At 43.0% G+C, this 27603-nt stretch overlaps 1 protein-coding gene across 5 annotated transcripts in view; it reads right to left on the bottom strand.

The window, feature by feature from the left end:
• Nucleotides 1–2128: 2128 nt before the first annotated feature.
• Nucleotides 2129–27603, bottom strand: part of KDM5B (lysine demethylase 5B) — a 113094-nt gene continuing 87619 nt past the window's right edge. For 3 of the 5 annotated variants that reach the window (XM_074977804.1, XM_074977806.1, XM_074977805.1), the window contains 8 exons: nt 26915–27053; nt 21313–21492; nt 20410–20568; nt 16463–16948; nt 13949–14060; nt 10511–10665; nt 9652–9978; nt 2129–3010 (listed from right to left, as the gene is read on the bottom strand). In XM_074977804.1, coding sequence (XP_074833905.1) covers nt 2879–3010; nt 9652–9978; nt 10511–10665; nt 13949–14060; nt 16463–16948; nt 20410–20568; nt 21313–21492; nt 26915–27053 — 1690 coding nt within the window. In that variant the 3' untranslated portion in view covers nt 2129–2878. Of the gene's footprint in view, nt 3011–9651; nt 9979–10510; nt 10666–13948; nt 14061–16462; nt 16949–20409; nt 20569–21312; nt 21493–26914; nt 27054–27603 lie in introns of those variants that run through there. The other 2 variants (XM_074977808.1, XM_074977809.1) reach the window with 2 other exon arrangements.

The raw sequence follows: 27603 nt of genomic DNA, 5'->3' as shown, positions 1-27603 counted from the left end.
TGCAGGGGACTAGATGCAATAACCTCTTGAGGTCCCTTCCAGCTCTATGAGATATGTAAATTTCCATGTTTCAGCTTATACTTGAGTGCTGCCACTACTGGATCCAAAGATCCCTAGACATACTCTGCTTTGCACTGAGGGGTCTCTGGAGTCACTACCATCAAGGCAATCCTAGGTGGTTGGGAGAGAGTGGCAGTTGGTTTCTCTGAGGCTTCAGTTACTAAGTGGGCCATTGGAGAAGGCTGAATGAATTCTCAGGGTTGACACTGGTACCATAATGCCAGCCATTGTGGCTGAGGCTAATACTCTGGTTTTGATACCTCTGCTGAAGGTAGTAGCCCCACCAATGCCCAGGTCAATACTAGGCTGGGGGAACAACCTCCCCCTGTCCAGTGTTTACAACCAAACAGTAGTCCTCTCCAAAGTACCTTGCTTCTTGCCTGGAGCCGTGTCAAGAGACCTTGACTGTCATGCAAGTCAGCTCCCACAGGACCTGCTGTGACTTGCGACAGCCGGGGGCCAGCACTCTATGTTGTACACTTCACAAGCAGTTCTGTAAAGCTGAGCAGGACCAGGAGGCGACCTTGGAGGCTGTTTAGGGGTCTGGGGCAAACAGATGAAAAAAAAAATTCTCAGGGATGGTGCTTGGTCTTGCCAAGAGGACTGGACACAATGATCTCCTGAAGTCCCCTCCAGCTCTATGAGATGTGTATGTATGTAACAGAGACAGGAGAGGTCCACTGCTGAGAGGTGTCTGTATGGGAACACACGCTATGCAAATATGGGTATCCGTCCCTGGAATGGTCCTGAATGTGGTACTAAGGAAAACAGGGTGCCCATGGTTGCACTGGAAGGAGTGCATCTCTGAAGTTTGGTGGTCTTGTGCCAGGGAACTGTGCCTAGACACCCTGTGTCTGGGAACCCAGCCAGAGAGCTACAAAGGGGTCAGCAGGACTTGCCTGTCACGGCATATATTGTGACTGCTTGCAAGGGAGAATTGTTTCAACACCTCTCTCAATTTAGTCTGGTGCTGGTAAGGTAAGGACCATGATGGTCCAAGTGGAAACTTACTCCATGAGTCGGGTGCTGCCTGGGTTTGACTTGACAGCACAGAGGCTGACATGAAATCATGAACCACCTGCTGGGTCTCTGGTGTAGATTACACCTGAAGACTAAGGTCTTCCCCATCCTGTAGGGAGGCCAATGCCACGGGGATTAGACTACTCCATTCCGTCTGAGCTGGGGCCCAAAGAGGAATAGGGAGCTGCCCAAAATGGAACCTCTCTCATATCCATATTTATTCCTCTATTTGAGGGAGGATGGAGATTGGTCCTACTGTTTGTCCTGGCATTTTGAGCTGGGACTGTGGGTAGCAAGGAGAGCCAGCTCATCAGAGGTACCACTGGCATGCTGCACACTGATCTTATGGTGCTCAGTAGGGAGTCAAGACCACCACTCCAGTGCCAGGGCAAGAGCCATCTCCATAAGGATACCATGCAGACAAATGTCCTGCTCCTTTTGAGTCCATACTTCAAAATATTTGCAAATTTTGCACTTTTCATTAATGTGGCCCTCATCCAGACAATGTAAACAGCTCCTATGAGAGTTGCTTAAGTCCTTTGTAACTCTCAGTAGTTTTAAGGAGTGAGGAATAAGGCATGCCCCAACCCAGGGCAGAGTTCAGGACTGACATGGATTGTTTTATTTGATAGTTTCCCCATTTAGAAGTAATACTATCTGAAAACAGAAAACTGTTGAAGGAACAGCAGCAGCATTACTTGCAGCACAATGTGTTCCACCACCATCACTGCTGGCAAGAAGTAGTTGGAGGGGGGAGTGTGCAGTGCTCCTTATACTGCATCTGGGAGATGGCACTTGAGGGGTTGCTAGAGACACATCTCTAGAGTACTGCTAAAGGAAAACCTTCCAACACCAATGCATGGGATGAGCACACCCCCCACCCCCCAAATGCAGAATGGACAGGAGCAAGCACTCAAAGAAGGTACAGGATCAGCTTATTCACACTGGTAAGCCATGATGGACAAGAGCTCATTAATATCATGACTAAAATAGTCTCCATAGATGAGATAGTGATGTGTCAGTGAAATGGATACAAGCTGTCTCAAACACCACCATTTAATTTTATAACATAACCAGGGGTTTATTCCACAATAGAAACTGCAACATTTGATACAAGCTACCCAAAAAAAGGAGAAAGCCAAAATACAGCAGTGGAAATTACTTTACAGAGCTTTTTCTGTCTTCTACATGACTAGTCCATCAGTGATACTAGGACCTAAACATTTGCTTTCTGTACATCAACCAATGCTAAAAGCACCAACACGTTGTTCAGAATTGTAATTCCAGTCACTGCAACCAGACATAGAAGTTATTGCTCAGATAAATAAACCTAGTCTACAAAAGAAAAAAAATACAAAGTGAAAAACCTAAAGTTCCCAAAAAAAAATTAGCAGAGTAAACAGGGATATCCTCAAAAGAGGATTTAATTGGAATTCATGGTGCAGTTTTTTGTTTTGTTTTTCTTTTTTGCACCTAAACCAAGTTGAATTATGTATGCTGGTATATCCCAGAGAGAGGTAATTTAATGCTGTACAATAAAAGGTGCATGTTTCAAATGTCTTCCAAACTGGAGGAAACCCCTACTAAACAGTCAGCATTTCAAACCTCAACAACCACAAACAGCTCAAGGAAAAAATACAAAAAGTGTCAAAAATTGGTTGAGTTCTAAAAAATGATCCCAAGAGAACAGAAGTAGCACCATTTGGAGCCTGGCTCTTAAACCATCCTGTGAGTTTATGGAGAAACTCTTCTAACGTTCTTTAATGGAGTCCCGACTGACTTCTGGCAAGTTTTCCTTTCAATACGGAGAATTTTTCCCAGCGCAACTGATACAGATGTAGTCTTCCTTCTCTGCCATTTCTGAAGAAACGCCCACACACACCTGATGGAACCACTGGTTGCAGCTACCATCACACTGGACCCAATCCACCTAATTACAAAGAACAGAGAGATTAGTGTTCCAAGAAAGGCAGCATAGAAAAATACACACCTTTGCAGCAAGTTATTTTTGACCTCTTAGCATTCAACCTACGTGCACCTTACCCTTGGCTTTGCAACTGGTAGGGGCAGAGTCAGCTTGCACTGTGGGGTCAGTTTCACAAGTGTAACTGAAACTGTTTGATAAAAAGGAGCATTTTCCTACCCTACTACACTTCTTGGTAGTCCGTCGTGTCCGACGATGACATCTTGAGCTTGCACAGGCTCATCAGTTGTGGACTCGCATGTGGCTGAGGAGTCCAAGCCATGAACGGCATAGGTGTTCACAGTAGGAGCCAGGGAATTGTCCCGGCTCTGTCAGTGTGGCTGCTGCTCCTGTTGCTTTTCTCTTCTCATGAACATCTATCAGGCGTATGCACTGCTGCTCTTAAGTCATACGCGTGTCATATGAGACCACACCAGTCTGTTCGGTCTTCTGCACGCTGCTCTGGCTTTAATCCAGTATGAGCAATGTCAACCTTCATGCAGTCTTTATACCTCTTGCAAGGCCTACCTGGATTCCTTTTGCCCTGGGAGAGTTCACCATAGAGGAGTTGCTTAGGGATTCTTGACTCCTCCATTTGTATGACATGCCCTGTCCAGCAAAGCTGAGCTTTGAGAATCATGGCTTCAATGCTTGTGGTTCCTGCTCTATCAAGGACTTCCAGGTTCATGACTCACTCCTCCCATCAAATCTGCAGTACTGACCTCAGGCTGCATGTGTGGAAGTGCTCCGGCAGTTTTACGTTTTCTGTACAAGGCCCAGGTTTCACATCCATACAGGAGACTAGTCAGGACTACAGCCTTGAACACTTTCAGTTTAGTGGACTGTCAGATATTCTGCTGATTCGACACTTGTGCTCTCAAACGTCCTAGTGCCTGGTTGGCCTGGAAGATCCTGGCAATGATTCTTTACAAGGAAGCCATCGTTGGCTATCATACTGCAAAGGTACTTGAACTCGTCTATTGTTTTGAACTCTGTTCCTCCATCATGGAGCAGGCTGAAATGGTACCTCAAATCTTTCCTAGGCTGATGGTCAAACCAAAGAGGCGAGTGGCTTCAGCAAACCTGATAAGCTGGAGATCAGATTCCTTGTGTGCCATAAGTGCACAATCAGCAAAAAGAGCTTCAAGGATGAGCCTCTCAAGTCTCTTGGTTTTAGCATTCAAACAATGAAGGTTGAAAAGTGACCCATCAAGCTTGTATTTTATGTAGGCTCCATGGTGCAGGTCCTTAACTGTGTGGCTGAGGACACATGAAAAAGAGGTTGAACAACACTGGGGCCAGTATGCACCCTTGCTTCATGCCACTGGATATCTCAAATGGATCTGAGGACTCACCATTCAAAAGAACAAAACCAGTCATGTCATCGTGGAACAGGCCTGTGAAGTTAACGAATCTTCTTGGGCAGCCGAATTTTGACAAGATAATCTACAGGGCTGCTCTGCTCACAGTGCCAAACACCTTGGTCAGGTCTATTAAGACAGTGTATAGATCCAAGTCCTGCTCTATGCCCTTTTCCTGGACCTGATGAACAGCAAAGATCACGTCAATGGTGCTGCAGCCTCGACGGAAAACACACTGTGCCTCTGGTAGGTTCTCCTCTGAGAGGCTGGTGATCAGAAGGTTGAGGATGACTCGAGCCAAGATCTTCCCAGCAGCAGAAAGCAGGGAGATGCCTCGGTAATTTCCAGGCAGCTTTGCTGCCCTTGTTCTTGAAGAGTAAGACAACTGTGGCATCCCTAAAGTCTTTGGGCAGGTCTTCTTCCCAGATGCTGGTCAAAATGCTGTGAAAGGCTTCAAGTGACACTGGTCCTGCTACCTTGAAAATTTCAGCAGGGATACTGTCCATCTCAGGGGCTTTGCCAGAGCTGGTCTGGCCGATTGCCTTTCTGACCTCATATATTGTAGGGGGCAGGTTAAGACTGTATTGTGGGTTTCTGAGGGATGTGGTCTAGGGCCACAGGGTCTACAATGGAGGGCCTGTTAAGAAGGTTGCTGAAGTGCTCTCTCCACCTATTGTTGATGCTGCTCTTCTCCTTCAGGAGGGTCATGCCATCTGCAGACAGGAGAGGTGTAGTATTTGGCTTTGAAGGTCCATATACAGATTTGATAGCACTGAAGAACATCTTGGAGTTCTTGGTATCAGTGTAGTATTGGACTTCATCAGCTTGTCTCTCCCAACACTCATCTTGCATTTTGCGAAGTGCAGTCTGTGCCTGACTCTGAAGGTGTTTGAAACAGTCATTGAGGAGTGATTGTCTTGCCATAACAGAAATGTGTTCTGTTTTTCCTCTAAGATCTTCATGATGGTCTCATCATTTTCATCAAACCAGTTTTGGTGAACTTTCTTTTTCAGTCCTAGTGTCAACTTGGCCGACTCAGTCATCAGGGCTTTAAACTGGTCCCACTTTTGTGTTGGGTCTCCAGCCAGAGGTCCATGGGTGTCACACTTCCTCAAGGCAGGCTATGAATTGCTCACAATGACCAGTATTTTGCAGCTTCCTGATGTTGAAAGAGGGTCTGACAACCTTGAGCTTCCTGCGATGCAATGGTGTGATGTGCAGCATAAGGACAGATCTGATGAGTCTATGATCAGTCCATCACTCAGCTTCCCGCATGGCACTGGTGCTCTTAACATCACAAATGTCCCACCTGCGACTGATGACACTCAATCAAGTGTCACTATTTTGATCTCAGGTGCATCCATGTGGGCTTGTATTTATCGGCCTGCCTGAAGAGAGCGATGATAATCGTCAGGTCATTTTCTGCACACAAGCACAGTAGAAGATGACCACATGCATTCATGTTACCAATGCAGTGATGCCCTTTCCAGTTCCTACAGTCCTTGATGACTCTGGCATTGAAGCCACCCAACAGGAGAAGCTTGTCACTAGGAGGAGTTGCTTTTGCAAGACGGTCAAAGTCTTCATAGAAACTCTTTTGCTTCATCACTGCTGATCAGAGTGGGGGCGTAAGCGCTGACGACTAATGTAGCGAGAGGGGTGAGGGGGGAAGCAGAGTTTGATCAAACACTCACTAATGCAAGTTGGTAGGTCAGGAAGCTGGTGCAAAAATGATGTCGTGATTGCAAGTCCCACTCCATGGATTCTGTCTTCATTTTCTGACTTGCCTTTCCAGAAGAAGGTGTAACTTCCTTTCGGTTCACAGTTGGAGCCTTCCTCTGCAAGTCTGGTCTCACTCAGGGCAGCTACGTCAGTACTATAGCATGCTAGTTCTCTTGGTATGGGGGCTATTCTTCTCTCAGGTCTCAGAGTGTTCTCCCTGTCCAAAAGGGTGTGAACGTTCCATGCTCCAAATATCTTTTTCACTGTTTTTTGACCACTGTGAGGGTAAAACTGCATCTGCAGCACGCTGGCCAGTTTGGGTGGGACAAGCAATTTTTGGGACACCTTTTCTAGTCCCTTCCCTCATTTGAGGGTGAGCAGTACTGTTCGTAAAAAGGTCTGCTCAGTCGCCTGGAATGTTGCCAGTTGTTTGGTCAGAGTAGAGCGACCAAAGTCCTCTGGCCAGTTATGTGTGCGTTTGGAACTATGACTCCCAGCGATCATCTCCACCTGCCACTTCACCCCTCCCCCATCGCTGCAGGACTTTGAAGTAAACAGAAGAGGTAGAAGGATAAAGTAGCTTGATTTGACAGATGAGAATGTGCAAAGAACCTGTGCAGGAGAACGTTTAAAGTGGAAAAGCCATTGCACAGGGGCAGTTCTACACTCTCAGCCTCAGAAGCCTGGTTCCAGTGATATGAAAAGTTGTCACGGCTGGAGACTTCCTAAGCTGCAGTGAATGGCCATAGCATCAACAGAGCATTGCAGAACCACCTTCCTGGTCATTGGCTCTCGCTGTTGATCTCATCCGTCCAGTCCACCAGAGCCACCTTTGCATGCTGGGATAGGCAAGTCCCTATCTCATCGACGGTTTCAGACCTGTCAGCTACCCTCACCTAGTTTAGCCCACCTGTTGAAGCAGTTTATTGGGGTGTGGCCACTGCACATGCTACAGCTTCTTGGAGCCATAGGTGAGAGCTGAGTGCCAGGTGAGGACCAAAGGTGCACAAACTGCCCTTGAAGAGACATGACGACAAGTCCCCCACACCAAAGGTACTGCTCCCTCCCTGGACACCCCATACACCACTCCCTCCTACACACACAGTTTAAAACCCTGCAAGCTTGATGTTTTTTTTCCGCCTGTCACTGTGCTCAGCCCTCACAAACAGCAGGGGAGCTAACTGAGGCACCAAGGGGGCATGAATACACAACTCATCCCCCGCTGGGCATGTACAATCCTTGGACTGGGCACATAATTTGCCCACAGCAACATGGTGCTTTCCTTTGTACTCTCTAGGGGAGTGTGTCTTTGTACTCACTGTGAGGGGAACAATCTCCTTTGCCCTAAACTTTTCTCTTGGATTCTTGCTGCTCTCCCAGCCTCCTGCATAGACAGTAAGGAATAGCATCATGTGCCCACTTCTCTCTCAAGCTCTATGCACAGCTCCCTCCTTCCACTCATTCCTAACTCAGTAAGGGGTGCCTGTGTGAAGCCTCCACCCTCCCTCTTCGCCTCATTATGTTTGGCTATGCAGGGGTCATAAGGAATCCCCCTTGCTCCTTTCATGCCCAATCCATGAAGTCTTCCTATACCTGTATCACAGGGGGACTGACAGAGACTCAGCCTGCTTACACCCCTCCCCATTCCTTTGCTTCATCTCTCTGGCTCAATACAGACACTCCTGGCAACTCCTCCACTCTCCTGCCAGGTTCTGTGCACTAGTCTGAAAGGAAGAGAAGACAGTGACTGCTTAACTCTCCTGGAGTTGGGACGAGGGACTGTCTTGGTTCCCACACTCTCTGAGGAAGTGTACTGGCGACATTCCCAAGAGCGTCTAAGAAAGCTGTGTGCTCCTCCAGAAAAGCCGTGAACAGGGATGTTACCATGCATGGAGTTAGGCAGCAGGTGCTGCTTCTTTAGGCACCTTTAAAAATCTGGACCAAGTTACCAGAAGAACGCGTGTTCTGTATCTAAATCACTGTTAACATCAGTTTCTGAAAGTATGTCTTTACCAAGAACTGAGAACAAATATACAGAAAGCAGTATACATTTTGAATTGTGTCCATCTAATAACAACAGCATAATTTGAGATCCAGAAGGCTGTAGGACAGCAAGTTTTTAGCTCTGCCATGTGACCGCACATTATCAACATTTCTGACAAAACTTTCATTTCCATGTTATCTCCATTACAGATGCAGGAAGAAGTAATGACTGAGCTCCAGGTATTCTTACAGAATCATTAAAGCCTTAGCCTTTCACAGAAATCACACCAATTTAGCAAAATTGGGTCAGAAAAAGATTGTTAGAGTAACCTTAGTGTGGGCACACAAATTGGTTTACTAGCAGCACCGCAGAGCTTTTATCTTTTATAGAATTCAGCTTACTCATGAGACATTCTTTCACCTAAAAACAAAGGAATTGTGGGACTTGTAACCCAATAACCATACAATGCTAACAAAGCATGCTGAACATAGAAGACCTGTCTTCCTTGGTCTGGGGGAAAGCATGTATGTGGCAGGACTTGCCAAACTTCTCTCTTCCAAGAAGGAGATGAAGGTGTGCTGATCTTTGTAAGGGGGCAGTGCGAAGGAAGATGCCTTAAAGGCTCATTTGGGACCCCTGCATAAAGAAGGGACAATCCCTCACAAAATTAAAGTGCTCCAAGGCTCTGAGGGAGCAGTATGCAAGGAATTGGTCTGGTTTGTTGTTTTTGGACTCAGTCTACTCCAGAAGAGAATTTTTTCATCTCAGCCTGAACCATCCAGCCAGTAAGGCAAGTGAGATACGGGGCCAACCTGACAATGGGCAGGTCAGCTGCACCTATAAAGTGACTAATATAAATTTATTTTACTTGATGGCAAGCCAAACTGTGTTAAATTGGCATCAAGCATTCTTAAAGTGATTTAAGGGACAAAGGGACGTGTTGAGTTTGATAAATCAATTAACACACTGATTTAGCTAAACTGTTGCAAACCATGTGAGCAACACATGATACAACCTAAGATTTTCTTTTTAATCAGCCTTTCAAGCAGCTTTTAAGGAGAAACAGTAGTAACTTTTCTGTCAAAAAGAGGCAAAAGAACTGTAGGAAATCCAGGTTTGTAAGAATTTCCTTCCACGCTTAACAGGAAAAGGAAACAACAAAGTTGAATTAGATTCCTCAGGGTAGAATGTGCCAGCTCAGTTAAAGGAGAACTGACCAGCGGAAAAAGGGAGGGAGATGCGCCAGTTGTTCAATGGCCCTTTTTGATCTACTTTTGTCTGCTTGAAAAGTGAGCTGTTGGAGACACTGGGACAAGTTGCTATGAAAATGTGATTCTACTCTAAGTAGTTCCAGCAGTGTCAGGTACTTAAAAAGTGCTTGCTGCATGACTTCATCAGGCTTTCCACTTGCCCAGTTTCTAAAACAGCTCTTGCTGTCTTTATAGAGAATACTGGACTAACAAAAGGATTAGGGAGCGGATGTAAAACCACCTGATCCCTGTATTCAGTGCCTCGCAGCAGGTTTCCTCCCATTCACTGACCTCATCTCCTTCAGGCTGGAGGCAGTTCACAGCAGGGCATATTGCATCTTCATCCTCTGAGTCCTCCTGCTCTGAGAACGACATATCCAAGGGAAGCAAGTGGCTTTCACTGAAGCGCTGCACCTCGAAGAGCCGCTCTCTTTCTCTCTCCAGTTTGCTATTGCTGAGTTCCTTGGAGGGATTTAATTTCAACTTCTTCTTTTTGGGTGTTCTGAGTTTTTTTACTCTTGCTCTCTTCTCACCACAGAAGCCCTCTCTTTCAAAACGCCTCTTTAATTTTCTTTCCACATAACTGACTCCATCTCTCTTCCCCCGGCAGGATTCGTTCTAGTGGGAAGGATATTGAGGCAAAATCCTAAGGACACTAATGCACTATTAAGTGATCTGTCTTTCACTCCAACATATCACCCATCCCTTCATAAACTGAAAGGAGGAGCATCCTCTATGGCACACTAAATACACTCAACCTGCAGCAATTCTTAAGATCTGAATACTGGGTCAAAGAAAGAGTTGGAAGAGGGACTGCCTCCTTTCTTTTTTAATCCCCACCAAAACAGCTTTAGACGTTTCAAAGGAAAAAGCCTTCTTTTCTCCACTGGAAACATTAGTATCTGGTTAATATTAGAATCAGAATGGCCATAATTAAGTCATACAAAAATGACCAGCAAATTCAGTTTCAGGATGCAGACATGCATCACAAATAATATTCTTAGGCAAAGAACCCTGAAAAGAGTTGTACAAAGTTCCTAACTTCTCTTGAAGAGACATGCATGCTTATAGAGTTTACGGATCCCACCCAGAACTTCTGTGCTTGGAAGGACCCCAAACAAAGGGACTGGCAATATTGTCTGATACCTGCCTTTTCACTTGTTGGTCCTATTGCTGACCTCTGTTCTGTTTGTAGAACAGGACTCTGCTTTGTGAATAAGATTTGGTAGAGCTCTTTTATTTCAGGCAGTGAAACCTGTAGCAAATGGGCTTCCATCATCAGCTCATCCAGCTCTGCACTAATAACTACAACAGACAAAAATTAATTTTCCAGCATCAAGGCTTGTGATATATAAAGAGATTTAAAGAATTCTTTCCCAATAGTACATAAATTAAGCAAAAAAATGTGAGGAAGATTTTTTAATGCTCAACCGTCATTGTGCAAATCATCTCTAATCTGGTCAAATACTTCACTCTTCATCTCTAATTAAAACAATGTGACTAAAGTAAAGATCTGTACATTTCTTATTGGCTGATAAGCTGAAAGCAAGGCATCTCTATTGGCTGCTTCTTACCAATTTGAAGCACCATGAGGGAGTGAGTTAAATAACAGTCCCTTGAATCAAAGGAGAAAGGCTTTCAGAATCACAAAAGTAAAAGATAAATCAGATTTAAACAAAAACAAACAAGCAAGCAAAAAAACATGCAGAGAATCCTCAAGAAAGCCAAGGATGGAACAAGGAAGTACATTTGTAAATCTCCAATTGAAACTAAAGGCTGAAACCTGAAACTGTTTTTCATGTACCAGTCCTTTGCATTGAGCTTTTAAAGCATAACAATGTTCTTATGTAAACACAACATTTTTGTATAAGGAATTTGTGTAAATGAAACATGTTCAGGAGCTATTACTGACTCTGGGGTTTTAGAAAGTTTCTTTGTTTCAGTTTACACCAAAACATTCTCAAGAGACTGTTCTAAACTGGAGTACATAAATAAACTACAATTATCGCTACAGTTAACAGCCCGTAAAGACTAAATGTAATGTGAGACCTTGGCAACTGAGGCAGCAGATGTCTGGAGTGAAAGGCCTTTAAGATAGGCAGAAAGATACATTTGTACCAGACCCCATGCTGGCTGATCTACATCTGTGCCAGGAAACAGATTAGTAAAATAATGGACACATAATCTGGTTCGTAAAAATCTACAGAATCTAAATTTCAATGGTGTGAAATGACAAGGGACATTATACTGCCCCTTCACCCACCCCAGCTCCTGGATTGGTAGAATTTTTGATAATACAGTGTTATTGGGAATGAGTTGAGTTCTGTATCATTCAAAAAGCCTTTCTTTCATGGACCTCTGGTACTAAATACGAGAAACCTAGAACAATTATGCAGATACCTATTTCTGAAAATGTATCAGAGGGGTAGCCCTTTTAGTATCAACAAAACAATAAGTCCTGTGGCACCTTACAGACTAACAGAATTTTTGAAGCATAAGCTTCCATGGGCAAAGACCCACTTCTGACGAACTCTTTTTTAGGAAATGTTTAGAAAATCAACTTTTTTAAATTATACTTTAAAGCTTTAAGAACAAAAGGACAGCCAAACGGAGTCAGACCAAAGGTCTGTCTAACCCAGTATCCTGTCTTCTGACAGTGGCCAATGCCAGATGCCTTTGAGGGCATCATTTACATAACAAATGAGAAAATGATTTTTTTGGTATACCTAGGGAAGTCAGCCTGGTAATTTAGGAGTAAAAATATTTACTCAAAGTCATCATCACTATTATCGGTCTAGGGAACCACTGCTTAACACGTTATCATACTGATGCTCATCCATGCTGCTCTTGTATATCTCCACACAAAGCAGTGGCTTAACTACAGCGTGGTTATCATCTGGTCTTTGCACAAGCATTTGATTAGCTGAAGAATTGATTCAGAAGCACCTCATAATTCACATGTAACGGATACGATTAGTTCATCCTCCAAAATCCATCCATGCTATGGTGAGAAGGGTAGTTGGGGATGCACAAAATCATCCCAGAGCCATTTCAATGCTTGACTATTTTCCCTCAATCTATCAGGTAAAACTGCAATTCAAGTTAGTTGCAATTGTTGTCTGCTTTTTGGAAAACATCCACCAACACTGCTCTGCAGGTGTCATAAAGCTGGTCTTCAGATGGAAAACCAGGCACATAAATAGCTCAAATGCTTTAATGACCGTTCACCAGTGGGCTGCTTCAGCCATTCCAAGCACCTTCAGAGCAAGGAGAGTATCTTTGAAGGCCAAATCAAATACAGCCCAGTATAATTTGGTATTTCCAGGAAACCCACCAGTAGTGTCAAATAATAAAATGGCATAGAAGCCTGACACTGAAACAGCTTTTAATCGTCTGAGCAGTAGGAACACAGTAAGGGACGTACCAAGACCAAAGTAAAAACAAGGATTTTATTATAAATTACTTTGGGAGTGCAATTAATTACGTAATGTATGTTATGTGCTTAACATCTGCAGATGGATTCCAGCAGTTTTTAGTGGATGTTGATGTCTCAAACCAGGGCCTCACTCCACCTCTTTTGGAATAATGAAGTTGATAATTGATACCAGGACATGATTTCTTTTCTGCCCATGATGACAAACCAACCTGAAGCATTCTTTTGTATAGCAATTGGATATATTAAGGCTACATCTACACTACAGTCCCCTTTGGAAAGGGGAAGGCAAATGAAACACCTATTTATATATCTCATGCTTTATTTGCATAATCACTCTTTCAAAAGAGTCTTTTGAAAGAAAAACAGCAGTGTTGACAGGGTTCTTTCGAAATAAAACCCTGGTTTGAAAGCACCCTTCTTCCAAATGTTTTTCAGGAAGAAAGGTGCTTTCATAAAGCAGGTTGTATTTCAGAAGAACCCCATCTACACTGTTGTTTTTCTTTCAAAACACTTTTTTAAAAATGTGATTATGCAGATAAAGCAAAAGACATGTAAGATCAGTGCTTCATTTGCATTCCCCTTTTGAAGGAGGACTGTAGTGTATACATCACCTAAAAGTATTAGTCAGATATGTTCTAGGTATTAACTAGCAACACTATACCAGCAGTGGAGAACCATGATTTAACTGTGAGGGCTTCACATCTGACAAGCCTATGTAAAAAATTGATTTTTAAACATTTTTTCAGTAACTACCTACTTCAATTGTTCTATGTTTGTCATGTGTGGTACAATTTCAGGAAGCTTTGTATTAATCTCTGCTACCCCATCATACTGCAGAAGGTGACATCAGTGAAATTATGACTCTGTAGAAATTTACCAATAAAATGACACATCCCTTACCTTTCTACCATTAACTTTCCCAGAGAAGTACACTTGCTCCTAGACAATAAGGCCTGCCTTAGAAAGATAAAGCTCACTGATCTGACTTCCTGGGTTGTAGTTCAGCCCTGCTAGGAAGAGCCCAAACTGGCTTTATGAACAAAGCCCTCTCCATGACTTAAAAGCACAGACTGGCGAACAAGGCAGGGTCCTGATATCCATGGTTTAGATTTCTCAGTCAGACACTGAAAAATTTATGTGAAGCATACACACCATGAAAGGGAATGCAGTTCTGTCCTGAAGAAAATGAAGAATGTAAATACATGATTCTGTTATCCCAGTCATGAGGCAGAGAAAAAGACATTGCACCAATTGTCTGATATACCTAAGGGAAGAGAAATATTTAGTAAAAACTCCTTTTGTATGATGAATTTTGAGTTAAATTTGTCAGACATTGCAACAAAACAAACATTTATTTCTACTCAAAGTATTTTCATTTGTTAGTATTACAAAAGTCATTAATTTTACCAAATTCCTTGCATCCATCTTCATCTTAAACATGGAAAATTATTAAAAACAATGCTGTGGCTAAAGTCTTCTTTTATATAAATTGCTGTAAATTATGGATTCTGCAGATACCTTATAGAATGCCCTCTCTGTGTTGATCTAGCTTTTTCTAACAGTCTATAGAATCTCTAATGGAACAACATGTTGATATAGAGTGGAGCTAAATTATGGTTATCTGGTAATAAAAGGACTTTTTTGACTTTGATGTCTGTAAAATCTCACTCCCTATTGCAGTTGAATTTCTCTTCTTAGAAATCAGAAGGGAATTCTTGCACTGACAGTCTATACAGGTTGAACCTCTTTAGAGCCCTTGGGCCCTGACTGGTGCCAAGCCAGAGAATCTGATGGACCATGGCAGGTTAATATTGTCTAGCAGCATTATGAGATCTTGCACTTCTTACTGGGCTCCTAGAAGGCATTGAGGGATAAATTAGAGCTAAACAACAGCACAGAATACTGAGTGCCAGGACTGGTGGCTGCAGACAAACTTTATGGGGCCACAGGAAACTTGGCCACAACCATGATAAACGGACATCCAGCTAACTAAAAATCATGCCAGACCACAGAGCCAGATTAGAGAGGTTCCACGTGTACTTCTCATGGGATTAATGGCAAGGACAAGTTATGATGTTAAATTACCATGTACCAAGTGCACAGATTAAGAATGTAACTCAGCTACTAAACAAAGGCCCTCTTACCTCCTGGTCCTTGTGAAAACCTTCCACCAACCTCAGTGGGATTTTGGCTATAAACTGAGAAAAGTATATAGACCACCAATTTCAATTATTTCTAGAATTCAACCTTCTCCAAATAATTTTGATGCCATAGTGTAAGTAAATATTCATTTATAGGTGGACATAGTATGGTCCAGTGGCTAGGGAAGTGACCTGGGATTCAGTGGACCTAGGTTCTATTTATATCTTGATGTCTTTAAATCTAGGATGGATGCCTTTCTGGAAGATGTCTTTTAGTGTGCTCCATACAGCGATAAAAGGGTGGAAATTAATGGCCTTTGAGTCTAATAATAGAGTAAATGTCAGATTTTCAAAGATGCTCAAGTGCCTAAAGAGGCAGGTATGCACCGAGTGCAGTTTCTGAAAGTGCCAAACCCAATTACGTGCCTCTCTCAATGGAAATCAATGGGAACTAGGTACCTAACCTATTTGAGCACTTTTAAGAACTGTGCCTAACTTTACCTTCTGGTACTTCAACACCTTTGAAAAACTGGACCTAAATCAATTGTTTGTGACTATTTCTTAAGAAAATTTTTCAAACTAAGCAAAAACTTACAGATTCTTCGCTAAAAGCATTAGCTAAAAGGTTCAAACTTGGGTGGTTCATTTTATACATTTAAATACACACGTTATCTGGTTAACTTCAATGGGAGCTGTGGGTGTTCAGCAACTGTAACAATTATGTCAATTAACTGACACACCTAAGATTAAGCACCTCAGTTCTTATTTGGTACCCCATTTTTAAATTTTAGTTTATATAATTTACCAAATATAACAATCTTAGTCACACAACTACGAAAAACAGCTGGAATGTGCTTTTTTTAAAGCGTGATCAGGCAGGCCAAGAGCGACCAAAGAGACAAGTCCAATATCTAACAAGGTTGGGTTAAGAGGAGTTAGTAGATCCAGCCAATAGAGAGATTTATTTCCAGTTGTATTTACCTTAAAAGTTACATGCAAAGGAGGCTTTTTGGTTTGTTTGTGCTTTGGTTTTTGATGCACAAAGAACTAAAACTTTCCTTCAGAAGCATTTTGGGGTTTGTTTTTTCCCCTTAGAAAAATCAAGCTTGTTATTGTGAATGTTAGCACCCACATACAGCAATTCTGCACTTCGGAAAACTGATACCCCCACCTCTTCAGGAAAATTAAACCCAACACAGACTCTGCCACCTGCGTGTTTTCAAAAGCCAGATGCAACTAACATATACATCTCCTACACTCCTTCAGCTAGACCCCTCCCACCATGAGTGCACGCACGCATGCACGCAGAGAGAGAGAAGTGGTTCTTTAACAGGATATGTGTTGGGATACTGAATATCTTCAACAGAGACTTAATCCAAAAGAATTGTCATTGAGAAAAATGCACCAGTCTCAGTCCCAGTGGGGGAGGAATGCAGCATTCCAAACCACAAAATCTACAAAAGGCAAAGAAATTTAGCAAACTGCTCATCACCCCAGTCTCTCCTAGAAGCAAATTCAATCTCACCTTGTTTGTCTCTGGCAACTGGTGTGCTGTGGCTTGCCACCTATTGTACAATAATCCTGAGCCAACTTTGTCCTGTATATGTTTTAGATTCCCTGAATATAATATTTGTTGTGCTCTGTGCTGCCAGTTCACAGTTCTCTCTATCATGTATCGTAACGCATCACCCTCAGGAAGTCTGACACGGATACGCTGCAAGGAAGCCAGTAAAGGGAGGATTTTTTCTAAGGGTGGCTTTTCTGATCTATAGCAGTGAGGACAGAGCCAAACACGAGGCCTCTGCAAAATGCTGGGCACTGAAACACAACTTGTATGGAAGACTCCTCTGCAGAGTTCACATTGTATCATTGGCACTGCTGGTTCCCTCTGGCAAAGGCAGACTTTCATCTCTACATCATCTTCATTAGACAGCACCTTCCCCTCATTTGCTGCTCTCAGAGAACGCAGTGCTTCCATCTCCTTTAAACGAGCTTCTCCAAGCGTGGCCATCTGCAAGAGAGTTAAAACAAATGCATTTAATTACAGGATCAGCAAAAAGACTCCTCTGTAAATGCAGATTAGTCACTGGAGTCCTTTGAGTGATCTTTGAACATTCAAGCTTTTGATATGTGCCAGTGATGCAGATTATACCTTCCAGTAACATTAACAGTTGTAATACTCTCATGATCCCTGTTTTTAACATTTGGAAGGTGAGGCTGTAAGCACAGGCTTGGTGCTCTGTCCTCCTCAATTCTTTCTACCACTTCCCCTGGGTCAGAGTTATAGCTAGGACTCCAGGGAACAGAGGTAAATGTATGGAGAGCATGACTTTCCATCTCAACGAGTTCCACTTACAGATAATAATATTTACTTCTTCTGACAATGGCTTAAGCAGCACTCTTCCTTCCAAACAGGGAGATGAGAAGGCCTAATTAAACAGATTTTAATATTTTTACCAAAAAATGAGCATCTGATCTGTGTGTCAGAACTAAGGTGCAGTGTGTGTTGACTGTCTAAACTGAGATGTCAAAGGGAGCTGTGCAGATCACGGATGAGTGCCAAGCCAACGCAGACCACAGAAGCAGCATTCACTTTAGTTGGTGCACGCTTCTGGAAGAGGAGTACTGGCATAATTGTAATACTCTTCAGTAGCGCTTAACCCACTTACAGTGGTATTGGTGATGTGATATCCTGAATTTTGCTCTTTCCCATAAAACAGTTTAGTCAATCTCCTGTACTCCTCAGACCTAATCACATAGCAGAGTAATGCTTTTGTAACATCCTACGTGTGCAGGTTAGATACTCCTGGGAAAAACACTAGCAATGACAGGACTGGAATTCTGTTACCACCTTGGAGAAATCTGGGGTATGTGATGAAGAGCTCTGAGTGAGTTCAGGGCTCTGGAGGTACTAATGAGGGAGCCTGGAGGGCAGGCAGTATTCTCTTCATTCTTTGTGGTCAGAGGAGGGACCCAGCCAGAGACTGGTGCATCCTGGAGGTGAATGCTGGCTGCAGAGATGTCAGCAGGAAGGCTTTGACTTCCTTGACCATGGGATACTGTTTCAAGAACTGTTAAGAAGAGACGGGGTTCACCTGTCTAGGAAGGGTAAGAGTATTTGGATACGGACTGGCCTAGTGTGAGGGGGGTTTAAGCTACGTTCGTTGGAGGCAGCTACTATGGTGGAAACTGTTTTAGATTTGATTTTAGCAAACAGGGAGGAACTGGAGAATAAGAAAGTGGCAGCCAGCTTGGATGAACAGCCCATGACTTCTTGTCCTCAGTGGATATGGAGAACAATATGCCATCCCACTCTTTGTTACAACCCCATCAGTCTGTTCTTCACTCTAAATCTCTCCCCCACTCCACACCCAGCCTTTTCTTGTCATGAATTTTAGACTTATTTTTGTTGCTCTCCTCTGTATTTCTCCCAGTTGTCCACATCTTTCCAGATGTGTGGTACCCAGAACTGAACACAATACTTCAGTTGAGATTATCAATGCTGGGAAGAATGGAAAAACAACTACTTCAGTGTTGCCTTCAGCACTCCTCCAAATATATTCCACAATGGTGTTTGACTTTTTTTTTTTTGCTACTCTAATAACTGTTGACTCATTCAGTTTATGATTTACTATAACTGCCTTGTCCTTTTCTGCACTACTGCTTCCTACCCAGTCTTTCCTATTTTGTATTTGTGCAACTGATTATTCCATCCCTTAAGTCTTTGAATATTATAAGAACATTACCCTGCTATTTCATTAAATCTGATGAACATAGGAAATTGCCTACACTTGTTCTTATAGGGAAAAGTAAAATTCAAGCCACGTCCCAATACTATTCCAAGTGGATTACACTCTACAGAAGAGCATCATAAGCATGAAAATGCTCCTCTTCCAAAAGTGCATAAAACCACTGTGTTGCCACCATATATATATTTACTACTTTAATGACAGGGTATGATTTTAATCCAGAGGGTCGTTACTGTGGCTCTAAAATCTCTGAACAGGGTGCCCTTACTTATGCTTTACAAGATCTTTGGGAACAAAGTGCCCCTCATGGTAGGGCTACTGCTGTAGAAGGGGCTGACATGGATTAATACCCATGACGGATGAAATGTCCTTTTTTTTGTTTGTTTGTTCTAACTGGTGATTCACATTTAAATCCTATGATGTCCCCAAAGGACAATAGTGGGAACCCTGTATACAATCAGGTTTTGGTTTCTCTGAAAATATTTAGTCAATATTTAGATGTTCTCCTATTCTGCCAGTTTAAAAACTGAAGGACTGACAATGTTCAGGCACAGGAATCTTTCCTGAATGTTCAACTCTAGTGGTCATAGGGTGATTTAGAGTTTGCCCTCCTCCAGAGCAAAACTATGGGAAAAGGAAAAAGGAAGTGTTATATACATAAGGAGGTTGGACTTTTTTATTTAAGTTTTCTTAGGACTTGAGGTCTCCCTGTTCAAAGAGGGCAGGTCCTGGAGCTACAATGTAATTCCCCCAAAATCCACTAGCCTTATGATGGCAATTGAGCAGATTCAGATTATGTGATGAACACAACAGGTTCCACAAAAGTCTGAAAGAACAGCTGTCTGATTTTCTGAAAGACCTAGTAACTTGGGCTCTGTTAAGTAAGTCAAGTGGCATTTTGTGCCTAGACAGTGTCTTGCCTCAACTTAGATTAGCACTCCTTGTATTTTGACAGAGTCCCAGCTATGAAAGTTGGAGAAAAATTCTTTTCTAGCTCTGAGACTTGAACAGCGGAGTTGCTATGGCCCTGCTTCTCATCATACAAACAATTCCTCTTCTAAAGCTGAAAGAGAGCTTCATAAAAGAAGCAACCTTGAATTTGGAGACCATCTCTGTTGATAGGAACATAAGTGGGAATCCTTTCTGGAGAAAACTTGCTACTGTTAAATGGGTTTTTCCACAGTGGGAAGAGGCATCATAAGGCATGATTCTCTGACTCAGACCTTTATGCCCTGGCAAAGGGAAGGTCACCTGGCTAGTAGTAGGCAGAGGAGAGAGATTGCCCTCAGAAGGCAACGTCACAAATCTAGCATCTCTTGGGCTTTGCTAGTAATATGCGGAGCAACACTGCATACCTGTGTTCTGGATGAGAGAAAGAGTAAGAAGGCAATGCCCAACAGAGAGATGCTGCGCCAGAGAGCTACAGCCTCAGTACCCTAGTGATTGCCAGGCTGAAGAGCAGAGATATAACTGAAATGAGATTGCTATTGCCCAGATAAAGAAAAAAAAATCTAAAACAAACTGGTACAAAATAGCAAAACTGACTATTCTTTGCATCAGCAGAAGCAGAACTGAAGGGAGGGTCAAGACTCAGCAACACCACATGACTCAGATTTTTCTTGTGGAACGCTGGAGGACAAGCTGGTCAACAGGCAAACAAGAACTACAGAAGTGTGGGTGTAACCCCTTAAGAGGAGCCCTCATTTTGAAGCTTAGTACCTACCGCCGAAGCAGTCTCCTTACTCTCACAGAGAGCTCTTTCCAGATCACAAAGACTCTCCAGCTTGGTTCCTCTCTTCTTTCCATTTGGCGCTGGATCCTTTAATTTCTTCTGTTTTCTCTTAAGACCCATTGTTCCAATATCGCATCTGGGAGACAACACCTACAAAGCAGCCAAAGCACAATTGTTTGCAGCAATTCTCAATTGATTTATCCTGGCATAACACAATGCCATGCACTCATAAGACCATTTCGAACAGATGTACCTAAAACTTTGACTAACCAAAGGCTACTTTCTGGGGGGAAAAAAAAGAGGAGCAACAGGACTAAATCTCATCTAGTGAAATGGAAGAGACTACAGTTAAATTCACTTTTAATATGGAGTAGAAGGGAATAGAGACACTGCTGTTGCATGCATTATTCCCTCTTGACCTAAGTAGGCAGCTCCTTGCCACACTATGATTCAAAGGCTTAACAAACACCCACTCCAACACCCCTGGGTTGTAAAGTAGAGTCTAGTTAAATGTTCAGCCCAGGTTAGGAATGGTTCAAGTTGCTGCCACAGTTGAGATTCATATCCAAGATAACAAGCAGTATTGAAAGCACCTCTTTGCTCACACTGCACTTAAGAATTTGATCTGGGAAGTTTGTCTGCCCAGTTAGTCTTTTTTTCCAGTTTAATTAAAATAAATAACTAATGAAAATATAAAACAAGTCTCCTCCATGCTGAACAAAAGCATGCAATAAACTTGCAATATGCACAATATTTCTAGCACATTTTTCAAAAATGTAATAAAATATTTGTGCCAATATCAGCTTTTTAATGGGACTAATAGCCACAGTAGTGAGGTAAAATACTTCAAAATGAACTTTGCATACATGTGTGGGAACAGTTTAGAGTTCTTACCTCAAGGAGAGTGTAAGGGGAGTTCTCTGTCAGAAATGTTTTGGCTGCACACTCCTTCCAAGCTTGAACATCTGCCACTAAAGACTCTAGTCTTGGCAGGTAGTCCAAATGTACCGGGATAGACCGACCTCTTGCCACAAGTTCCATAAGCGTGTCTAGCACGGGCACACGTCCTCCAGCCTAATGAATTAGAAATTAAAAGGTGCTTGATTTGTACAAGTCAAAAACAGAACAAAGACCTCTGAATAAACTGCAGTGAGATTTCTGTAAAACTAGGCACTTCATTTGCCTATTGAAAAAAGTGTACAGTCATATTTCTGATTTCCCACCCACCCACTCAATTTTTGACACCAGGTAGCTATCTGGATTTTGTAAATGCACTGATAATTAAACATAGGTTCAAAGAGAAAGCATTAATTAAGAATTACAAAATAACTCAAAGCCAAAAAGGCTCCCCCAACTAAAACCTTCTAACATCCACGAAACCATGTACCCCTCTCTACTGGAAAGCAAATGAATTTTGTAGCATGCCAGGAAGATAAATCAAATCCAGTCCACGGCACATCAGAATGTTCCCAAGCAGCCTTGTTCATCTACAAATCAAGAGGCTTCATTAATTGGAAGCATGGCAGAAGGGCAAAGGAGATGTGAGTTCTGAGGAGAAAAAGCCCAAACCACTTCAACTTTTGTTGTTCAAGATGTGTTGCTCATATCTGTTCCATTCAGGTGTGCGTGCATGACATGCTTGATTGTGCAAAGGTTTTTACCCTAGCAGCTACCTGTCAGGTTGGCAGTGGGAGCTCCCGGGATGACCTCTATATATGACCCTATCAACCCCAGTACCCCTCAGCTCCTTTCTGCCAACTACTCCAACAGAGGTGCTTGATAGGAGGCTGGATAGGAAAAACAGTTATAAAGGTAGTCACATTAATCTGTATCTGAACAAAACAAAACAGCAGTCCTATAGAATTTATTATTCTCTCTCTCTGTTTAAAGACTAACAAAATAATTTATTAGGTGACGAGTTTTTGTGAGACAGACCGACTTCTTCAGATCTGGAAATAGTGCTGAAACTGAACTGGCATGATGGATATATCAGAGATGAAAAAAACGATCTGCTACAGATCTGCTACATAGGACAGAAGGGGGGGCAAAGGGTGGGGAAGAAAATTGCTTACTGCAAGTGTCTATTATTAACAGACTTGCAGTAAGTAATTTTCTTCACCCTCTTCCCCACTCTTCATCCCCCCTTTATGTCTTACATAGCTGATTTGTCAGTTTTTATTTAATTTTTTTTTGTTTTCCATTTCTCTGTTATATATTTTTTGTGACAGTTCACTTTCAGCACTATTTCCAGATATGAAGAAGTGGGTCTACCCCACACAAACTCATCACCTAATAAATTACTTTGTTAGTCTTTAAAGTGCTACATGACTACTTTTTTGTTTTGTGTAGTTACGAAAGTAAGTAACCATTTTTTAATCTTTGAGTGCTTGCTCTATCAATTCCATGTAGGTGATTTACAGGCCTTACCCAGAAGGAGGGGTCAGAGTCAACAAATTGCTGACTGGCGTACCACTGGCCCAAACACTGCCTCATGTCTCATTTGGAGCACCATGGCATAGTGCAATGTGAAGATCTAGAGAGATGACCATGTTGTTGTGCTGCAGATCTCCTAGAGAGGGACATGGGCTAGAAAAGCAGCTGCAGAGGCTTGAGCCAAAGTTGAGTGTGCCCTAAGAGGAAGCTGAGAAACTTGGCTAATTCTGCAACTGCAACAAGCTGTGTAGACTTCCTGAAGGGTTTGATGAAGAAGGCAAGGGCCCTTCTGATGTCGAAGGAGTGCAACTGTTGCTTCTGGTAACGCTTATGAGGTTTTGGGTGGAAGACCGGTAAGAAAATAACTTGCTTGGTATGGAAGCCTGACACCACCTTTGGGAAAAAAGCCAGGTGGGGTCTGAGCCAAACCCCATCCTTATGAATTACAGCGTATCAAGGTTCAGACATCAAAGGGCACGGACATCTGAAACATGCTAGGATGCCCACCAGAAACGCCACTTTCCAGGGGGTAGAGAGAGAGAAAGGTTGAAGCATGTGGCCAGTGGCTCAAAGGGTGGTCCCATGAGGACCAGAAGGGGCAAACTGAAATCCCACACTGGAACCGGGCACTTTTGGTTGGGGAATACAGACTGTCCAGTCCGTGATGAACTATCTGACCAAAGGGCTCACAAACACTGAGCAGCTAACTTTCTGGGGCCAGCTTCCTTATCAGGCAGACAGGTGAACCTTGTGGAACAAGGTCACCAGGTCCTGGTGCTTAAGAGACCTGAGGTATTCTAGCACATCAGGTATGGAAGCAGATGTGATCTTGAGACAGTACAAGGCAGTACAAGAATTGCTTCCACTTGGCCACACAGTTAAGTCTGATGGAAGGTTTGCAACTCTTCAGAAGCACATGTTGGCCCCGCTGTGAGCAGGCCCACTCTGCAGGGTTCAGCCATGTGGCCTCCAAGGCATCACATGGAAGAAAGTGAGGTGCAGCTGAAGGAGGCACACATGATCCTGTGTAATGAGATACAACAGGAGTCGCAGGATGACCAGAGATTCAAACTGACAGCTCCAACAGCATGGGACACCAGTGCTGACATGCCCAAGCGTAGGGTGACCATATCTCCCTGTCCCAAATATGGGACTGGGAAATATGGGGAGAGGAGCAGCTCCTCCCTGGGGAGTGGCAGCCACCGGTGATCCCTGTGAGCCCCGGGGAAGTGTCCCGCACCCCCAGGGAAGCCCCAGCTACCAGCCCCACCCCGGAGTCCTGGGGAAGCGGCAGCTGCCGATAGTCTCCCAGAGGCCCGGGGAAGGGGCAGCTGCGAGCCCTGCCACAGAGCCCCAGGGAAGCGGCAGCCTCCTACACTCCCCCAAGGCTCAGGGAAGTGACTTCTGCCAGCAGCTAGGCCTGCACAGCTACTGGAGGAAAATGGGGAGGGGGGGGGGGACAGGGACAGCCCACATATGGTACAATTCTTCCCTTTTAAAAAGTAACACAAAGGTGTCCCAAATAAGGGACCATCCTGCCCAATACGGGACGTATGGTCACCCTATCCAAGCTGGACCTTTGAGAATGTCGTCTGCACTCTCCCTGCCAATCTCGAGAAGTACCCTGTGAACCAGCATGAACAAAGGAAACAAGCTGGACAATCACAGTCTTGAAAAACAAGAAGAGGTTCTGTGGCACCTCAGCTACCTCTCTGATACCTGTCACCATGCAGGAGTCTGGACTGTACTTCCTAAAGGAGTATACCTGAAGGCATTAAGTTGTCTCTAGTTGCCCAGAGGTGTATCTGGAGAAACCTCCATCTCTGGAGGACACTGAGTATCGTGTCTGGCTGGATCAACCATTTGTGGGTAAAGAAACATTGACTGAGGTGCTTCGCCAGTCAGTTTTGCACTCCAGGCAGAAAGGACACTGAGGTGGATAGAGTGGGCTAAGCAGAGCTCCCACAGCACTCAGAGATGCAACAAGGTGCCACTGGTCAAACTTTGAAAACAGATTTGGGCATACTATTTTATAAGCTTACCAGCATATTGAATTTTGCCCAAACTCGAGCTCACCTTCCAATTTATAGGCTGATGTGACTTTAAATATAAAATAATAACAACAATGCAAAATTTGTCATTAAGCAGAAGTTTTGCCACAATATTCACACTACAGACATTCATAGATAGATGCCTGAGGTACATTCTTCACATCAAATGACAAGACTTCACAAAACAGGGAGCTTTGGAACAGAGCAGGACAAGAACCAATTGACACTGAAATCGAGAGAAGAAGGTGAGGATGGCTAGGCCACACCCTCAGAAAACCATCATTCAGCATAATCCATCTAGCTCTCACGTGAAACCTGCAAGGAAAACACAAAAGAGGAAGACCTTGGACAATGTGGAGGTCTACTGAGACTGAAGGACAACAACTAGGGTACTCCAGAGCCAGCTGGAAATTCTGTCTCCCAAGACAGAGTGAAGTGGAGACTTGTAGATAACCTGTGCATCACATGGGAGTACAAGGATTAAGTAGTAGTAGTAGTAGCCACAATATTAAGTATGAAATATAGCAGTTAGGTACATACCAAGCCCCTTATTACTGTATAAGCTGAGCTTCTCACAATCATTAATATAACTCATTCATAAACCTTTTTGAAACAGGGAAGTGTTATCTGTATCTTACAGAAAAAAAACAAAGGCCCACAGACAGACCACAGCTAAAATATTTAAAGTGATCTAAGGAACAGAGGGGCTCAGCTCTCCCAGGAAGTTAAGAAGATTTGGACATCTAGAGCTCTTATGCTCTTAAAAAAAATCACAATGACTTGTTCAATGTCATAAGAAAACCTGTAACAGATTAGATAACGGAATCATGGCTTAAGCAGCAAACCACTGCCTTAACTCATCAACCATCCTTTCCCTTAAAGGCAACAAACTTTACAAAGAGAGTTGAAAAAATTAAGAGTTTCACACAGGGGAAAAAAGGTTTCTGACACTAGAAGGCCTTTTGGTTTAGAAGATGACAGCACAGCAAGATCCAACAGCTAAAATCTGAAGTTAGAAAAATTCAGACTGGAAATATTATGCACATCTTTAACAGTGAGAATAAACAACCTTTCCCCACATGAACTGGCTAATCCACTGTTCCTTTAAATATTTAAACAACTAGCTATCTAAATCAGTTTCTCAATATTTTTCCCCATAAAGTACTCCCTCAAAAAAAATGTAAGTACTCCCAATACCTACAATTTTCAGACACACAAATTGTTTTTCCACTGTTGCAACACATTTGCTTAAACAACTTAACTATAATTGGTTAGTTGGAAGAAATTGCCTATAGGCAATAAACTTGCCATGGTACTTATGATTATGCAAAAAGCATAAATGGACATTAGATGAACATAAAAATAAATCCACTTTTTAATTCATAAAAAAGGTTGAGCAACACTGAGTTAATGTATCATATGGAAAAGCACTGCATACCCCAAGGGGGGTACGCACCCGGCTCTTGAGAACCACTAGTCTAAATGATAAGGTTTCAGTTTAACCTCATTACAAGGCAGTACAATAGGAAAATAAATCCCTCTATCACAGGAACTAACTGTATTAAATTCTATTGTCTGTGTTTTCTTATAAATAAATGAGGTGCCAGTACCCAGCCAATCTCATGGGTGGGGCTGCCCAGGTGCCGGTACTCAGTACTGTCAAGTACTGGCACTGAAAAAGCACTGGTTTTGGAGATAACTGATCAAGAACGTACCACACCTAGCTACACAGTCAGAGCCTAGAAAAGCATCTGGGACCCACCACAGGTGCAACAGCCCATGGATCTCAGTTGGATTCCCTACACTATTGGCTTGGATTGCAAGCCTGAAAAGTCAAAAATCAAAGAGGATGGCTCCATTTTAATCAAGGATATTTTTAGTTAAAGTCACAGCTAGATTGGCAGCAAGCAAAAATTCATGGCCCAAGATCTATTCCTGACTTCCACTATACACCACTGACATAAATCTCTGACTATCTCCAAGCAAAGAACAAAAAGGAATATTTTACCTACCTGAAGGGCCTCCACTTCCTGTATCCAATCTTTGGCCTTCTGCACGGCATCTTTCAGAGCAATGCCATTTGGGAGATAGGCAGGAATCTCTTCTATCTCCTTGACTGCTGCCATAAGAGTGCTTACTGACTGTCGCGGTCTATGTAAATGATACATACAGCCTACTCAAAATGTGATACAAAGTAGTTCATTTTAGCTATGTTATTCAAAGGTTGCGGAGAAATCTCAAACCATAACAAAATACTCAATTAAGCTGGAAAAAACCCTACATACACAATTCTAAAAGTGAAACTAAGGTCTGGTCTGCACTAGGGATCAAAGTCAATCCCAGATACACAATTCTAGCCACGCTACCAGCGTAGTTAGAATAACTTTGTTCCCTGGTGTAGATCAAGGCTCTTCGGGCTCACATGGATGTCCCTTACTGCATGCAGCAATGTCTTCACCACTGTAAGTACAGACATACCCTATATTGTTACTAATAAACTCCCCCACCCACCCCCCAAAAAAAAAAAAACTACAGGTCAATACAGATCTTGCTCATCTGACTGGGATTTTTAAAAAAGCACAGCAAAATACATAATTATTGGGTACCAAGTAAGTCAAATCATCGCAAGAGCCTTGCAAATCCACTGACATCCACCTTACATCTATGAGTATCCACATCCGCATCTCATTTTTGCAGACAG

Source organism: Carettochelys insculpta, chromosome 26 (genome assembly GCF_033958435.1).
Source record: "Carettochelys insculpta isolate YL-2023 chromosome 26, ASM3395843v1, whole genome shotgun sequence".
In the NCBI taxonomy this organism is placed as follows: domain Eukaryota; kingdom Metazoa; phylum Chordata; order Testudines; family Carettochelyidae; genus Carettochelys; species Carettochelys insculpta.
Note: the sequence above shows the minus strand (reverse complement) of the source record. Positions and strands in the feature narration are given on the sequence as shown.